The following is a 19,629-nucleotide window of genomic DNA, read 5'->3' as shown; positions in this document are numbered from 1 at the left end:
TTTCAATGGTTGAAGCACCTAAGAGACTAGAGAGAGCGATTTCTGGTGATTTCAATGGTTGAAGCACCAGGCTTATACCTAAATTCCTCAGCCATAGTTTCCTCTTCTCGGGCTCTTCCTCCTCCAACTTCGTTCCTGTCCCCTCTTACTACAAGTTTTCTTTTCCCATAACGAATTTAAAACATTTATACTTCTGTTTTGGAGATATTTCTCATCTGGTTTTTCTTTTTTTTTCTTTTTTCTGACTACCTTTTCGTCTGTTGGAAGTATCGAGGCTGTATAGTACTCGTATATTTCCGTTCCACACACATATATAATATATATATATAGTTGTTGAGTTAATTTTATGATTCTTGATTGAATCAACATCTGCAACTCTTTCAAGTTGTTTTTCTTTGAATCTTATCTCAAAAGAAAGCCGTTTATTAGATGCATATTTTTGTTTTCAAGACAAATATTAAAGCTTATTCTTAATTAATAGCTATAATTAATATACGTGCTTTTGTTAACATGAGTTCATAAATCAAATTCATGATCTGTGCTGTATAGATAGCTCGCAGGATATGAATAGCAAGCTGTTGTTTAAGTTTTTAAAAGTTAGGCTTGGGAGAAAGAAGATACATGTACACATAGCATCAGCTGTCTGAGAAAGAAGCATGAGTAATAGGTGTAGCATGGCTTCCATCAGCAGCTCTGATCTCATCGATGCAAAGCTTGAAGAGCATCAGCTGTGTGGATCTAAGCAGTGTCCCGGCTGTGGACACAAGCTCGAAGGAAAGCCGGTAATTGATATGGATAATTTCCTCATAAATATTCTTTCCTTCTTTTCAAATAGATTTCAACACACAAGAATATTGCAAAGCAAAAATGACTGGCATGCTTTTTCTGTTTTATTCTGGGGTTTTTCCCCTTTTAGCTTTTCTTTTTTATTGATTAATCAATGTAACTGTAAAAAAAATAAAAAATAAAAAAAAACTATAATTTTCAAATTCTTAAGTTGAGCTTTTGTTTTAACTTGGTTTTGTATAATTTGGAGTTAATTTTCAGGACTGGCTAGGTCTACCAGCAGGAGTGAAATTTGATCCAACAGACCAAGAGCTGATAGAGCACCTTGAAGCAAAGGTAGAAGCCAAAGACATGAGGTCTCACCCTTTGATAGATGAGTTCATCCCTACAATTGAAGGGGAGGATGGGATTTGTTATACCCATCCTGAGAAACTACCAGGTCTCATCTCCTTCCTCTCTCTTTATTCTTCAAAGTTGTTAGGTTTTGCCATAATATTATCATATCCCAAATTCATGAAAAAGAAGAACAAGAAACCTAGCAGATGATCATTTATTCTTGTACGGCTTGTTATAGGGTGTTCTTGTAAGTTTGCCATGACTTTGGAGGAGACTTGTATGTATCGCGTCTCGGTTTGTTGCACCTAAGTGAACCGAACCTTTTCTTCTTTTCATGCAGGAGTCACGAGAGATGGGCTCAGCAGGCATTTCTTCCACAGGCCTTCAAAAGCATACACCACTGGAACAAGAAAAAGAAGAAAAATTCAAACCGAATGTGACTTGCAAGGTGGGGAAACAAGGTGGCACAAAACAGGCAAGACAAGGCCTGTCATGGTGAATGGCAAACAAAAAGGATGCAAGAAAATCCTAGTCCTCTACACCAATTTTGGCAAAAATCGAAGACCCGAAAAGACTAATTGGGTCATGCATCAGTACCACCTTGGTCAACATGAAGAAGAGAAAGAAGGAGAGCTCGTGGTTTCTAAGATTTTCTATCAGACACAGCCAAGGCAGTGCAATTACACTGATAGAGCTGCAAGCGTTGGTGAAGGAAGCAGTGAACCTAACAGCAGAAGAGACGGTGGTGGTGGGAGTTGTTCTTCCAAGGAAATATCTCTTCATGGAGATGAAATCTCTGGAACCGGGGCAGTTGCCTCGTCACTAACAAGTTACACCGCCATGGATATTCAACAACTGAAATCTGATCATTTTTGCTTTAGTACTCCGTTCAGGAAGGGCTTCGATGAGGTATATTTATTCATTGATCACACACGCACACACGAACATACAAGTAATTCTTTCGTATATATTTATTCATCAACCACCATTTGCAAAACCAAGGATATTGCATGTATTAATTATATAGTGCCTGTAAAAAACAAGGAATTGTATTCTAAATTATAAAATTTTATATATCGAAAAGATTGTGATGACTGTAACGTCCTTGTTTCTATCATATTTCTCATGCAAGATAAATTAACGAAAGTAAAAGAAGAGGAATAATAAAAAATTAAAAAAAAAAAAGGAAGAAGAAGAAATTTCTAGCTAGGGTTACTTAATTTTCTCATTTGATTGCTTGCAAATTAAGCATGAAAAACTCTCTAGACCTCACTTGATTATCTTTGTCAGCTAAACTAAACTATCGAAGAAGAGACCGAGTAGTAAGTTACAACGTACAATATTAATGAGAATGAAACCAATATTCAAATTAAAACTGATAGATTGAGCAAAGGCATGTAAATAGAAAAGGTAAAGTAGGAACTATATAAAGCGGAAAGAAAAAAATAATAAGAAAGATCCTGAGTCGAAGAGGTCTGAAAATAGACTAACTATCAAACTTCGTCATGGGGGTTGCAACCATTTCAGGTGGGGATAGGAGAGGCTTCAGTAGCAAGGGAAGCGTCAGCATCAGGCACATGCGATGAAATTCGAGAGCACCATCAGATGCCACATCATGTGGCCCTTGATCCCCATCAACAACAGACGCAGCAGCAGCAACACCACTACCACCACCACCAAACGGCGCACCACCAGTTTGCATCTACTGCCTTTCACATCAGCACGCCTTCCCATCCCTTCTCCACCATCATCTCTCCACCTCCCCTCAATCACTCCATAATTCTTGATGAGGACCCGTATCATGTGTCCAGAATAATGCTTCAAAACGAAATCCAGGTAAGTTGATCAACCTAATTACTAATCACATGTCCTCCAGCTTCCTTTCAAATCTTATCACACACTATTAAATTGAATCACATTCTAATGTGACTAAGATTAATTAGTCTTAACGTATCTCTTATCAAGACTTAATTCCCATTTCTTTAATTTATAGCAGTGCTAGAACTTCTCCATATGGAACATGAGATTTTCGAGTAAATGTACGGCTGTTAACATAAAGTTGTTAACCACATTGTCCAGGAAACTGTTCATCAAAACACACATCTCTAGAGAATAATAATAATAATAAGACTGTGTACTTATATTAAGTTTGACCTGGTGCCGGAATGTTACAGAGGGAAGAAAGTTGGTAGCCCAGGTGATATATAGAGGAGCCAGCTACCAAGACTAAGACTCTTCCTCGTCCACCCTGGCCCTGGCCCTCCCCCTCCTCTAGTTCAATCAATAAATTATCACCCTCACAGCTTGAACCAAGTGGTGTTGGTCATTTTGTGGTATACGCGCGAGATGGGAAACTCACTAACTTGTATTGTGTACTAAATTCGGTGCAATAAACTGTCTTCTCACTTTTTAAGGCTCTTTGAAGACATGATGATTAATCTTGAGGTTTTTTTTTTTTTTGATTCATTGTGGATAAATGAATGCAGCAACAGCAGCAGCATCATAAAATGGGAGGAAGGTCTGCATCTGGTTTGGAGGAACTCATAATGGGTTGCACTTCAAATGATGTAAAAGAAGTGAGTATGAACTTTTTGACCCTGAAATCCATGAGCCATGTTCCTCGTAGGAATTAAAAAAGAACGAAGAAAGGGTGAGAAGGGATATTTTAAATAAAGAGAAAATAAATTTGATTGAAAACCATTTAATTTCGTTATTACCGGAGAAGATTACTGTTATTTTAAACTAAAGATACGGAACCGGTAACCTTTTCTCTCTCTCTTTTGTCTTTTATTTTCCTTTTCCTTTCATGTTTTGAGCTTTAAATATCATGTTTAGAGTATGTATGTACGAGTAAAGAAATCGATAGCTAGCGTAGAGAGCACCCTTTTCTTTTTTATTATTACTTCACAGGGAAGGGTGCATTACATATGTTGAAGATTTTAAAATATTTACAGCGTAAATTGAAATTAAGAACATGTATAAACTTGCAGATCTACTACGGGTTGCTTGATTCCTTGCAGCATGCAAGGACTGCACCTTTCTTTGAAATCACAAATTCTCAAGCAATTTTTTTTATTTTAAAAACTATTGCTTGGGACTTTACTCTCGCCTCATTTTGTAAAAACAAGAACTAAAGATTAAAATAAAAGGATGCGTGTGTCTAAAATAAGAAAGGTTGATGATAGCGACTTCAAAACTTTTATCATGCGTGTCCTCTCAAGGTAATGCAGTATCAGACAAGCTTATTGTGGATGAGATTAAGAGGACAAAAGACGCAGCTTCATTTATTTGTTTTTAAGTGCATTTTCTGTTCAAACCAGAACCCTAGCAATTTCTCACATGTTTTCATTTTTATTGCAGGATTCTTCCATTGCAAACCCACAAGAGGCAGAGTGGTTGAAGTACTCTTCCTTCTGGCAAGACCCTGGCAACCAGGATCATCATGGGTAGAACCGAAGGAGAAACAAAACCCAGACAGACACTATCATTATCATCGTCATCATCAGTACTTGAAGCTACCCTGATATTCCTTTCTGTAAGAGAACCAAGAGATCATCTTATGAGGTTGCTCTTTTACTATATTTTCTCTTGGGCTGGGGCCTGCGTTATTAAATCGAACCACCTAGCTATTCAACAGTCCATGTTGGTGAGAAAGAAAAGAAAAACAAAGGGCACAGAAACGAAAAAAATAAAAAAAGGAAACCAAGAAAGGCTGCCCTCTAATGACATATAGGAGAAACAAAGACCCAAAGCAAAATCTTCGTGCATGAAAATCGTCGCCATTTATGTGCCTATTCTTATTATTTTATTTTTTAACTTCTCCAGTGTAAGTTCTTTTCCTGTCATTTGAACAGAAATATATAAATACATATATATATATATATAACGAATAGGTTGTGCAAATTACAGGAAAAACGTTGTTAATTTATTTTTCTTATTTCATCTTATACTAAAATACGAATATATAGCATTTTATATAATCTCTTTTCTCAGCAATAAAATTATATTATCGGTTCCTATCCTTTTACACTTCTTTCTGTGCTTCAAGACAAGTTGAAAAGGACGTCAATTTATTTATTTAATAAAAATGGTTTTGTTTTAGAATGAAAAAAAAAAAAAAAAAACCCAGCATGAGGAGAAATTTTATAGTTTTTAAGCAGTAAATAGTAATATATTATTAATTATTTTCTGAACTACTTTGAAAAAAAAATAGATATAAATAGGAGAGGGAGATTCTAGATTGAAATATTCTTATTGCTTCCAAGGGCCATGAATTATATTCTCTCTCTTCTTCTTGTGTATGTCTCTTTTATTAAAGTGGGTTATATATAGTAATTAATAAGATATTATTAATTATTCTCTAAGTACCCTAAAATTTTCCGTAAAAAAGTGGTCATGAAAAATAACATTGATAAATTATATCTAGTAAAAAAAGTCTTTATTTTTACGTGAACCTTTGTTTTGCGAAACTATTTGTTACATCTCCTTTACATCTAAAATAAATATATACATGTAAAATATAGAGAATAGTGATTGTCCATCACAATGAAAGGGGGAAAAGCTGAAATAGATCATAAATAAGAAGAATTGGTCGAACTAGCTAGGAAAGTTATTGGTCGACTAGAAAATTTAAAAGGGCAATTGACCAAGAAACCTTAAGTCACGATTGACCAAAAAGAAGCAATCGACTAAGATAGTATGAACAAACAAATACTAAAAAGATATAATCTTATTCAAAGCAGGAGTCAACAAAATAACTAATGACAATACATATATTAGACTAGGCTTCATGTGTGTATTAATAGATGAGAAATTTAGCTTGTATTAGGATTTAATAAGTCTTTTTATCTGATACGAATATTTTTATAGGATTAACATTATCTATATAAGTAAGATTCAAACACTATAATAATACAAATAGGGTCAGATACTACTATAAATTATGATCAACCCCGTGTTTTGAAATTCTTGTAATTTTATCCTTTATTTCTTTACATGGTAATGTTTTTAGAGCAAATTACCTTATTGAGGGTTCAAGATCTATAATAAATGTTTTGTTTGATTAGAGATATAAGTAAGATTCAAACACTATAATAATACAAATAGGGTCAGATACTACTATAAATTATGATCAACCCCGTGTTTTGAAATTCTTGTAATTTTATCTTTTATTTCTTTACATGGTAGTGTTTTTAGAGCAAATTACCTTATTAAGGGTTCAAGATCTATAATAAATGTTTTGTTTGATTAGAGATAGTTATTGACTCTTCATAGGTTCAATCCTAAGTATAATTAATTAATTAGGAATGTAATAAATTGGTACATTTGAGAGGACTAAGATCCAGAATTTGTTATAAAAGTCATTAAAACAAGTCTCTAAAAAAATTCTAGTAATCTCATCTCGACTATTGTAGAAGAAAAGTTAGTGTTGTTTTAGAATTAAGGTAACAATAACATTTAAGGGTGAATTAGGTGTTTCACCAATAATAACACAATAACACCTAGGGGTGAATTAAGGTAATAATAACAAATATTGCAATTAACTTAATTAAACATAATTAACTAATGATATAATTAAAATGATTAAAGTAAAGAGTATAGGGATAGAAATTGCAAACTCGGTTTCCAACGTTGTTCGACAATCCTACATCCACACCTCAAGTATGAAACTGGTCTTGAGTATTATTTTATTTACTAATCCAAGCCAAAGATTAAAATGTCATTTATAAATCGTCACCAAGTTTTTTTTCACCACTTAAAGAGATACCCTCTTCAAGATTTTTCACCTTGGTGATATACCTCACCAATAACCAAGAGTTTTTCACTTAAACTCTTAAAGGGTTACAATTATTTAAAATGTAACAACACTCTATCAAAATGTGTGTGTGTGTGTGTGTGTATGTTTTTAGCAAAAACTAAATGTTTTATAGCTGTTATAGTTACTTTGATAACTAAAATGGCTGATCTAATTAGATTGGTCAAGTCAATTGGTCAACCAGTTCCTGCAAATTCCCAATTATTCATCCCTAATTGAAAAACGGTACATAAATAAATTTGGTATGGCCAAATAATCAACTAGTTCAACTTAAAATTCAATTTTAAGCCTGGTGAAACTTGAATTGACTAAATGCAAATCAATCCTATCACATATGTGTGGTGTTATGGTGATTGTCCTCCTGGAGCAGGATTATAAAGAATGATGTGGGTGAAAAGAATAAGAAAATTTTATCATTTATTAGTAAAAGAGGAGAACAAGAGTCGCCACCTTATATTTTGATCATAAGGAACCTTAATGGTCTATTAGAGTCTAGGTATGCAAACTAATTGTGCAGGGGGAAGATGTATTACCCCCAACTATGAAAAAATGCTTTTTTGTTTGTTTTAAGTCATGTTTATATTTGTTAGTCTATCTAATATTTGAAAAAAGTTATCCTTAATAAGAAGATCATTATCTCATCAAGTTAAAAACATGTCTAAAGTTTTTATAAAAAATACAAGAAAAAATATATAAAGTTTAAGAAAAGTCCTCATCGATAAGGAAATTCTTATCTTACCATGATAAAAACTAAACAATCTAAAACCTAAGAAAAAAATTGTTTTTTATTTTATTTGAATTTTTTTTTTCCAAGTCCTAAGGATAATTAAAAAACTTGTGATATCCATTGACTATTATTTTGTTTTGTATTTTTTAAAGTATAATGAGAAAGCAATTTTTTTTTATGTATGAAATATGCATGGAAATTTTAGAATTTGGTCATATGCACACAAAATAAAACATATATTTTTTTTGTATTTTTGAAATGGAGAAATGTTTTAGAAATTTTTGGAATTTTTTTTTAAAATTTTGGTAAAAAATAGATATTTTTAATATTGGGTCTGTATCTTACAGTATAAGTCTACAACCTTGATATTAGGTGAAATATATGAAAAAATGTTTGAGGGACCCATAAATAATTTTAAAATGGTCCTTGAAGTTTTTTAGATTTGTTTGGGGCCTATTTAGCAAAAAAATTAAAATATTTTTTCTTTAAATGTAGCTGCCACAATAGGCGTAATGACATGTTTGCCAAAGAAAACCTTTATCAAAATACTTGCCAAACCAACAAGACCTAACTTGATTGACCCGATGTGAAACTAACTATGTTGACCTAAAATCATTAGTTTGACTTTGAACAAAACCTAACACTTTGATTAAAAAAAAAACCCAAAATAAAATAAATATACAAAAAATAGATTCAACTAAAAAAACATGAAAAACATAAAATTTATTGGAAAAAACAGATCAAACATACATAAGATAAAGAATACGATGAATGTTATTCGTGAACCTAGAAAACGTTACTCTCACCATTGACCATATATTGCTAAACCAGAGGCACAAAAAGATTATAAATCATGCAAAGGTCAACAATCTAGCACTTACTCACTTTGATTATCACTAAAAAAATCATGATCTGGTTAAGAAAGGTTTCAGTTTGAAACCTAAACTCTAAGATTAAAACCATGAACAACATGTTATGGAGGCAAAAAAAAGTCTACAGAACTAGCTAGGGGTGACATACGAAGTAGATAGTGCAAAGAAATGGACCAAAACTAGTTCCAATCATGTAACCATGACAATGTTCTTGCTAAGAACATTGCACAAGAAAAAATATAGAAATGCCTAGAAAACTAAAAATGGCAGATATGCAATCAAACAAAAAAAAATGTAGTAAGAGCTTAGAAAACATACTATACTTAGCAAACGAAGCTTAAGCACACTCAAAACAACTTACTTAACCATTAAAACAACAAGAAATAGAGAATTAAAGGTAAAACAACAAGCATATTCTATGTTCTATAGCAAGACAAAAACATATTCTAACATTGTTTCATAAGTTGTTCTTCATTTTCTTAACCATCAACAACATGCATTTGGCCTAGGCAAGCTAAAAAAACAATAACAAAAGTCTAAGAACAACAAAGAAGGTACAATGAACACTCATTGTAGAAGATAACAATGGCAAGAAATTGAAAAAGAAGAGTGTGCTTCTTAAGCTACACCCCCTCATCAAAGTTGAAAGCTTACCTTATATAAAGATGTTGCCTTCTTGGTGCCTTTCATTAAGAGATGGTGTGTGTGGCCATGTAGTTGTGTGTTTGAGAGGATATAGAGAGCTTGGTAATAAAAGGTGAGGATCAGTGGTTTAAAAGGCAATTTATATTGTTTCTTTTCTTTTTCCCCCCTCTAGTATGGCCTTTTGCATGAGTTTTTAAAGGGTCAGTACTAGGATCCTTTTAGGTGCCCTGAGTTGGACCATTCTCATCCCTTGATGTAGAAGAATCAATCCAAGCCATTTATTAAGGTTGAAGGTTGGGCTTTGTAGTGTTTCAAAGTCAACAAAAAGGGTACAATAGCAAGCCTGGCTGGTTGGGGCGTGCGTTTTGGTTTCTTGTAGTAGTGCCTTTAATGTTGCAAAAAAGCTTTTATTTTTTTCGACGTAAAAGTACAACATGTAGGGTGCGAGGGGTATGCTCATTGTCCTATTTTGGAAAGAGATAAGGGTGATTTCAGGCTTGTAAGGTGGCAACAAAACCAACCTTTTCAAGATCTTTAGGGAGGAAGAAGATCTGTAGTAAACAAACAACAAGTCATCTAACATTTTTTAAAAAAAAAAAACTTTTGAACATATCAAAATGATGTTGTTTTGAACCAAAACCAAATATTTTGGCCAAAACACACTATTTTATTTAAATGAAACTGTGTCGTTTTAATAATCCTTAGTCAATTAAGGTTTTAAAATTGGGATTTAAGCAAAAGTCAAATTAGCCCTGTTTATAAGATTTTTAAAGAGGATATTTAATTGAGACTAAAGTAGATATCCCCTTTCATAACCCAATTCTGGGTTATTCCTCAAAAATCAATTCACTTTTTTTCAAAATAAAAATTAAAAATAAAATAAAGGCTGGCAACGTGGAGAAACTAGACTGAAAAATCAAGCTGCAATTTTTTAAAAAAATTCAAGGCCTAATTGTACCCTAATATATCAAAAAATAAAGAAAAAAAATGCAAATTCAAGGTCAAATTAAATTATTATTGGACGAATTTGCATAAATATTAAGTCCAATGACATAATTAAATTTTTAATAGGCCAATTTGATTTAATCATGGGCCAAATTGAAGTTTAATTATGTTTAAGAATTAATTTGGGTCCAATTGAAGGATTTAATTAGTGCAAGGATTTAATTATACTTTAAATTGGTCAAATTAATTTTATTTGAGGCTTAATTGGTGAAAAATTAAGTTTAGGAGCCTAATTTGGGTTTAATTGAGAATATTAATATTTTATAAGACCAAATTTAATTTTTACCAAGTTAAATGATTGAAATCAAGGGTAAAATTGCAAGAAAAATAAAGTTTTGGGGTCAATTAGGGGTTAAATTGAAGAAATTCACAAACAAGGACCAATCTGCAAAAGACGCCAAAATGTAGGGGCTTAATTGACAAAAACCTATGGCAAATTTGAAGAAATTGAAAGTTTAATGCCGCCACCAGCTTCAGGGAGACTACCCAGACCACCTATAACCTCACTCCAGGCCGGTGATAGCAACTACTTCCCCCCCACAAGGTTGCCTCCCGATTCACTCCACCATCTGCAACTGCAGAGTTGCATGCAGAACGTGAACTACCATTCACATTCTGCATATAATTCATTCCTCTGCTGGGTCGGGCCTGACTTGTCCCTGCCCATATGATTGGGGCCGGATTTGGCCCACCCATAAAGGAAAAGGATCTGTTGGATCGAGATCGGCCCAACCCAAAGTTCCTGGGCTTAGCCTAGTTAGATGGTTCGGCCCGGCCCACCTATTTTAATAATATTTAATTAATATATAATATAATATTATATATTTCTTTTTAAAAAAAAATTCCAAAAAATTTTAAAAATCCTTTAAAAAAAATTGTGATTCTCTCAAATATTTTCTATTCATTTTGCGTAATATCAGGTTGTATGTTTACACTGTAAAATACAAATCTGGTATTAAAATACCTGGTTTTCTTTGAAATGTTTAAAAAAAAATTCAAAAAAGTTTTTAAAAATATATTTCATTGCATACAGCCAAATCCTAAAATGTTTCCAAGCATATTTTTCAAAAAAAAAAATTGCATCTTTTTCATGTTAAAAAAAAATCCAAAAAAGAATATCATAACCGGTTTATGATTATCCATTAAGATTTGGCCGACATGTCAAAAAAAATTCCAATATTTTTTTAGGGTCTAGATGTAGACTTTAATATTTATGGGTAGTAAAATTACACGATAAAGTACAACCTCAAATATTAAAGATACAAGATTTAAATAAATACGATGTTAATATTCAAACTTTAGAACGGTTAGAATTTAACCCAATAAGGTAGACTTTCTCATAAAGAAAGATCTGCCTTAAGCCTTAGAGAAGACCAACGAATAGAAACCCGACGTAGAAAAAAACAATTAAACAACAATGCAGCTTGCCTTAGGTAGAGTGCACTAGGGTGATGCGTCTTCCCTTACACAAACCAGTCTTTACTCAGACTCTCGTAGACCACAAGTTCCTAGTGACCATAATACTAAATGGCGACTCTTTAACCTTAATCATAATTTTATAATTAAATCCAAAAAACATTCCCAACACACCACACCTCACACAGGAGGCACGACAAGTAGCCTCCGCCATCGCCAAACGACGTTGCACCCCTCACGACATCTCCCATTATGTTATCTACTAAAATCTAAACAAGAATTATGGAGGAAATATTAATGAACAAAGTCTCTTAAAATCTAGACTTCAACTGTAAACTCCGAGATAAATTAAAAATAATCAAAATTATCATATAATAAGATAAAATAAGAGAAAGAAAAGAAAACGAGGTAAAAAGATAGAAGAAGAAAGGTTTATGGCTCATTTTTCTAGTAATAAAACCAATCTAGCCATTTTGAGAAACATCTAAACCAATTTAGTAAATTGGTCAAACCATTTCTAAAATTGATTAGACTATTTTGGTTATTGTCTTCTTAAAAACTAACGGGGGCAGCCAAATGAGAGGATTTTGACAGATAAAAACACTTTCACATTAAAAATCAAATAGAGGGAAAATTGAATTAGAGAGAAAAAGTTAAGGAAAGAAGGGAAAAGAGAGAGAAGTTTTGGGAAAGTTTTGACAAATCAAACTTCAAATTTCATTTGGCAACTAGGTAAAGTGTTGAAAAACTATTTGTATCAATTTGAACAAGAATTTAGTGATTTTAAGCTAAATTGAAAAAAGAATTGAATTACGGTTCTTGAGATGAAATTGGAGGAAGTGAAAATTTCTTAGAAATTGAGTTTCTAGGACCTTTATAGGTTGTTAAAGAGTGAAATCATGAAAGAATGATGAAGAAAGGTGATAGGTAGGAAGCCTATAAAGTTCGACCATATAGAGAATTAAATGGGAAGTTATGCATTTATAATATTGACCATTAATTGTGCTATAAATGTGTGTATGAGTATGAGAATAATGTTTTTTATTGACTTGAAGTACTGAAATGATAAAATATGAAGTTGCAAAATTTTAGAGAATTGAAAATTTCATGAAATTATGTATAATTGATGATAGTTAAAGGCATTATGAAGTTGTTTGTATTTAAGTTGATTTTTTTTGTAGTAAATGATTCGAAAATATGAATGAAAAACCTAAATAGAACCATAATGAATGTTACAATGAATAAGGAGTATGTTGTTATGTGAAAATGATAATTAATGGAAAAACTTGTTAGGGTGATTCAGCATATTGATGGAGCCACACTCACAGTTAGGCTGCAAGTAGGTACTTGGTATCTTATAGAAACTCTTTTCTAAAAGCTTCATTACTTTTTTTGTGTAAATTAGTTGATAATGGCATGGTTAGTAAACAAAGATGGAAATATATACATGATGTTAGGATTAATTGGTAACCAAGATGGGTTGACCGGAATATTGGCTTCTAATTAGGAATGCAGGATTGATTGGCTACTAAGATGGGTTGATCGAATTATTAGCTTCCAAATAGAAATGCTGAAATGTTTGAAAACCAAGATGGGCTGACCAAATTGATGAGTATCCAATATGGGTTACTAGGTAATTGGTGTTCAGGAAAGAATATTGAGGTGTTGGTTTCCATATGAGGATACCATAATGACTAAGTTTGTAGTGAAGCTTAAGAGATTGTTTGGAAAATGAGTGAGTAAACAAATTAAGTAGATTATATGATTATAAGAATTGATTAAAGTAAAGTTTGGATGAAAATTATTAATTTTTTTATAATCTATAACTTAAGACTTAAATAATGTAATTAGTTTTTGTTACATTTCAAGTGATTTACAGGCTCATTAAGAATAGCTAATAGTTGATATTTTAGATTAGATTTAGGAAATATGGATTAGCATGATGTATAATCTAGCTTTTTGGGTTGTAATTATAGATATTTTATTTTGTTATGTAATTAATTTCCCGAAACTTGTAAAATGAAAGTTGTAAATATATGATATACATTATTTTGCATTTTGTGTGGAGACAATATAACTAGTTTATTTTGTATACCATTAATGTACACTTTATTATATTATAATCATCATATGTTAAATTAATAATTATTGATAATATGAGTATTAATAGTTCTTAATGGTTTTGTGGATTAATGAGATATAATGGAAGGAATGATAGATATTGAGTTTGAGATCCACGATGATTGGATCAAACATAAATGATGGGTTTTGCATGAACACATAATTTAGAAGTGTTATTTTTACTTTATTGATGTCTACACTTAGAACATCTAAAATACAAATAAAACTTTACCAAAATCTTGGTAGAAATAATGTTAATTTAAAGTAATACCCAAAGATATAAATTAATAAGGTCTTAAGAGTAAGGTCATAGTATAAACCGAATGACCATTTTATTGATAAAAAAAACATTGTACTACCTACAGATTTATTAAAAAGGTTTTGTACCCAAATGTTGGGGATGTTACATAAACCCTATTGAAATTCATGGAATTAACAAAATCTTGTCGTTCTTAAAAAATTCATGGAATCTTGCAAAGAATATTAACAAAAGACTTTAATAAGAGGAATCTTGCAGATCTTGAAATGACTTTTTTCGGCCACTTAAATAATAAAGGTTCTTTCTTATATGAGTGTTGATAAGAAGAGAATTCAATTTCATAGTGATCATCTTTATTTTGAGGAGTATAACTAGTTGCTTTGTTTGAATCAGAGTTAATTAATCTTATTAAAGAAATCATTTTTTGCACTTTCTGTGCCATTTCGGTAGGTACATGATATCTAATATAAGGTTAAAAAACTACAAACATTCATATTGGAGTGCTTGTTATCGGAGAAAATAAGTTCATAACATACCTTAACTAAGCTCATTTTGGATCTGATTGAGTTGATTTATTATAACCTTTATGGTCTTGTTGAAAACCATAATGTTATTATGATAAGTCATTAGACAAGTTTAAATTATAATTAAAGAACACTTTTTCAAGAGGAGCCATTATTAGCTTATTAGGGTTTAGTATAGTTGGTTGTGACCACCTAGTTATGTCACTAGGTTCATAAAAAAGGGATAAGCATGGGGTTATGATAGGGTAATGAAGCACCAAGATATCCAATAAAATTTGGTAGAGATAATGATGTTGGTAAAAGTTCAAAGCATAGAGACTATATGGGAGTACTAGGGTTTTATGTTGTTATGGGGAATTAGAGATGAAGAGTCATCTTAGGACATATATATTGCAAGTTGTTCCCTTGGTACATTTGTTGGTAGATTGTTATAAGATTCTTTATGGCTAAGAGAATGGCCCTTATTAGTTACACAAATCGACGAGTCATTGGTTGTTATAAAAATGTTCTTGTCTATTCGTCTTTTTAGCATGATTACTAATATATTATTGATTATACAAATTAGGTATCAACCTCGAAAATCAAATGGAGTATAGAACTCTAAACTTGACCCTAGCATGCTTAAAATAAATAAGGGATAGTGCCAAGGTTGTCAAAAACATTTTTTTGACACGACACGAAACATACTATATAAACTCGAATTGTAAAATTGTAAAATCAAAAGTAAAATTTTTTAACTAAAAATCGTAAAATCACAAGTAAAATATTTTAACTAAAATCATAAAATTGCAAAATAAACATCCAAACATCTTAAAATACATAATTCAAATACAAGTAAAATAAACAATACAAATATCCAAATATCTTAAAATACATAATTTAAATAAAAGTAAAATAAACAATACAAATATCCAAACATCTTAAAATACATAATTCATACATGTCCATAATATTTCAATAACTAAAAGTTAACACATCTTAAACAAACAGTCTGTAGGTAAACACGAAGCAACTTTCTACGTGAGATGTCACCCTATGGTATAAAATGTTCAAGCAAAAACTATTCTTAAACTGGTGAAACTAGTGATAAATTTTAGGTAAACATCAACAAAACATTGACAGATATTCATAATACAGTCAGGATTTCAACATACTTGGTCACAATACAGGAGTAGAAAATTCACCATTTCTTCCAACTGTTGCCAGCCATCTTTTATTGAAAGCATATAGTGGCAAAGAACAACACAAAATAAACTTCTAACCTCATATGTTAAAATTTTAAATTCTCAGAAGCTGTATCATAAATATGACACTTAACATGACAGAAGATTCACAATTTGTATTAAGCATAATTTGAATCAGCACTGTATTTTATCTATATTAAGCGTAAATGCATATATTGAATAAAACAACAGAGGCTGTAAGAGTCCCCCCCTCTTTTCCATTTCCAGCTTTGATGTTTTTTAACTTGATCGAAGCATAGTAAAAAAAATTAATTAAGAAAAAAGAACTGAAATAAAATAAAATAAAATTATAACTTAATATAATTTTTCTAAAGTGCTAATCAAAAAAATATAAGCAAAAAAAAAAAATTAAAGGGAGAAAAACAGAAACAAAACAAGGAAAAATGATGTAAAATATTAAGGCTCCACAATCTAAAACTCCAGATCATGACTAGGCATGACCCATCAGGAATCAACCATTTCTCCGCCTGGTATACCATAATTTCTCCCTATAGGAGATCTAATTCAATGCAAGCTTTCTTTAGATCACACCATTTCTACACACCTTTTCTTTTAAGTTTTAAAGTGTGGTTTAGTTGGTTGAAAAGTAGCCAAAATAATACTTTTTTATAATTAATTCTAAGAGTGCAGTTTGAAAAGCACAAAATCACGTAGACAAGCACCTCTTCAGTAATACAACCTAATTCCTATACGCCTCCACTCCAGTTTTGATCAGAAAAAATTTAAGGATAACCCATGATAATTGACAGAAATTAAATACCAAAAAAAAAAATTAACATGATATTTTGGAAATATACCTGATGAAATCGATCGGGTAAGAAGTCACAAAAATCAGAGTCGATGAACTGAGGAGGAAGGGCTAAGCCACTGGGGAGATGAATTTGGAGAGAGCGAAATCGATGGGATTGTAGACTGTAGGAGCTCTTTAGATCAGGACTCAGGAGAGAGAACGTTTCAACTTTCAAGAGGATTGAAGATTGGAAATTTGGAAGAAAGAGACTGTTGTGCTGAGTCTTTCAAAATTACGCATTTGTTAAAATTTTTGCTTAAATCGTGAAAACGTTACGTTTTTAACGTTTTTTACGAGTTGACCCGTTTTTGAGCGAGTTTAACCGGGTTTGACCGATTTTACTGGTTTTCGAGTTTAAACCCCGATTTTACACGTTTTATGTATTTTAACTCGTAAAATCATCCGATTTTACGAGTTAAAACGCATTTTTAACAACCATGGATAGTGTCGAAGCTATAAACTAGAGAATAACATTAAAAAAGAAAAAAAGAAAAAGGAAAGCAATAAAAAGGAAGCCTGTAAATAAAAGTTGTAAAGAATAAATTGCAATAAGCAATATATAGTTGAAAGTTGTGAATAAATTGAGTATATGGTGATAGCCATCATTTCCAACTACTAGATGGCCTATTTATAATATTATAAAGATAGAATTTAACACAAACATAAAATCATAATCCTATACAAACTATATATAGAATAGATAATTATTACGTAATCTTGATTCTAATAATAGTATCCTCCTTTATTTTTTAACATACTCCTAGCAGTCATATTTGTTCAAAATAATCTATAAAATCCACTTGTTATCCTACTAAAGACTCATTGTTCTGTATAGAAGTTGATTAATTAATTCTTAATACGAATTATAATCTTCTAGTTAATGGTTGATTTCACCCTTTTTTATTATCTTGCTTGAAAACTAACACTGAAGAGAGAATGGAGAACTAAGAGAGAGGTAAGAATTATAGGATTTGATTTAATAGATTTATGGAAAAAAGTGGTGGTTTTTTTGTTGTAGTAGCGATGTTAGTAAGAGATGTGGTAGAGAAAGTTAGAGGAGAAGAAATAGGATATATTTTTAGGATTTTTATTGTGTTCTTATTGCTCGTGCTAGAGAGAGGGATAGGTTTAATTTAATAGATTTATGAAAAAGAGTGTTGGCTTTTTTGTAGTAGTTGCGGTGCTAGTAAGAGATGTAGTAAAGAAGGTGAAAGGAGAGGCAAGAGGATATATTTTTGGGATATTTTTGTTGTGTTCTTATTGCTCATGTTAAAGAGAAGGCAAGGTTTTATTTTTATTTTTTTTGTATGCTAAAGATAAAATGAAATTTTAAATTTATTTTTTATATTAAATACAAAGAATTATAAATAAAAATTGCTCAGTAATATGATAAATCATGTTATTTTTGTTCATTATAAATGACATTGCTTTTATTATGGTGAGAGCATGTATTTTTTTTTTTTTTATCATTTTCATATGTTAAGGGTATAGTTGTAAAACCTGATTTAAGATCAATTCAAGGCAAGACCTAAGTCCTAATTGAAAGGGTCGGCCTAAAAAAATTAAAAATAAAAAGAATTATTTTGAAAAAAAAAATCAATAAGTTAAGAGTTGGGTTTTTACCGATTCATATCCAAGTTGATCAGGTCAATGAATCAATTTGAGTTTTTGACTAAATCAACTAATTTTTTTCTTGTTCTATTTTTTTCTTAAACCAAACTAATCTAGGCTCCGGGCCATCTTAGTCTTGAGTAATCTATTGGGAGGCAAGACCTAGCTCCTAATTGAGAGGGTCGAACTAAAAAAATTAAAAACAAAACATCATTATTTTGAAAAAAAAAAATCAACAAGTTAGAGGTTAGGTTTTGACTTATTCATATGCAAGTTGATCAGGTCAATGAATCAATTCGAAATTTTAACTAGATCAACTGATTTTTTTTCTTTTTCTATTTTTTTCTCAAACTAGTCTAGGCTCTAGGTCATCCTACTCTTGAGTAATTTATTGGGTCAATTCAACTTTTATAGCTATGATAAATGTCTTAGATAACTAAATAGTAAGGATATTAAAATAATCTAATTAATTATAATATAATAATTCAACTATTAAAATCTAGTGTGTGTGTTTATTATTATAGTAGTTTTTATAATTGCCGTTTAAAAAAGTATAAATTATAACTTTTTGAAGGATATATATAAATTGTAAAGTATAAATTAATCAAATATTTTTAACATTATAGTAGTAACAAAACGTAGTTTCAACCTCCTAGCAAAGGGACTGTAAAGCAAAATTAACAGAAAAACAATAGAGACAAATTGGACAATTAATATACAAAATCAACACAATTAGTGAATTAACATAGTAGCAAAAAGTTTTGACGAAATAGCACACTTTTGGATATTATAGTTCTAAACAATGACATTAATTAAATGTCATGATTGAGAACCACGATAAGAATTTAATTGATGTCGCAGTTTACAACCACAACTTCAATTAAATCTTAAAGTAATTGGTTGACCAGTTTATAATGGTTAATAAAATTAGTCAACATATTCTAAAAATAATAAGGAAAATCTCAAAACTGCCAAAATCAAAAGGCCTTGACAAGATTTTTGGTATCTAAAAATACAATGGTTCGTATAGCGACATAGTCACTACTATATGGAAAACAATCTCTAGAAACTCCTGCAAGAATTTGAGTGCGATTCAATGATTAAATTAAAAGTTATGGCTTTATTGAGCTGTTATTCTAGACAACGCAACCAGACTTTCTATTAGACCTAGACCTATCTCATTGGTCCATAAATGCATTTGTTAGGGCATCTACATAATCTATTTAGGGCAGATCTTTATTTAATTATGGTAGACCTATATCTGACTGTTTGAATTACTTATTATCGCAAGTCTTACTACATCATTAACATTGAAAAAATAAAGAACAATTATTATTTAAACAATAACTTTTAAAGATTTTAATTGGAGTCAATTTTCCAGTCTTCAAAGTTGAAAAAATAAGTATATTTTGACTCATAAAATATATTTTTTAAAAAATCATAAAATTATAGTTTTTATGTGAAATGATAACTAGATC

General features: G+C 31.1%; 1 protein-coding gene across 1 annotated transcript; it reads left to right on the top strand.

The window, feature by feature from the left end:
• The first annotated feature begins 441 nt into the window (after positions 1 to 441).
• LOC118054165 (NAC domain-containing protein 75) lies at positions 442 to 5,001 on the top strand. The gene is made up of 6 exons (XM_035065634.2): positions 442 to 782; positions 1,048 to 1,225; positions 1,463 to 2,031; positions 2,650 to 2,958; positions 3,609 to 3,698; positions 4,483 to 5,001. Exons 1-6 carry the CDS (start codon positions 657 to 659, stop codon positions 4,570 to 4,572), a joined length of 1,362 nt encoding a protein of 453 aa, XP_034921525.1. The 5' UTR covers positions 442 to 656; the 3' UTR covers positions 4,573 to 5,001.
• Positions 5,002 to 19,629: the final 14,628 nt, after the last annotated feature.

The sequence above is a fragment of the Populus alba genome, chromosome 18 (assembly GCF_005239225.2).
Source record: "Populus alba chromosome 18, ASM523922v2, whole genome shotgun sequence".
NCBI lineage: Eukaryota > Viridiplantae > Streptophyta > Magnoliopsida > Malpighiales > Salicaceae > Populus > Populus alba.
Note: the sequence above shows the minus strand (reverse complement) of the source record. Positions and strands in the feature narration are given on the sequence as shown.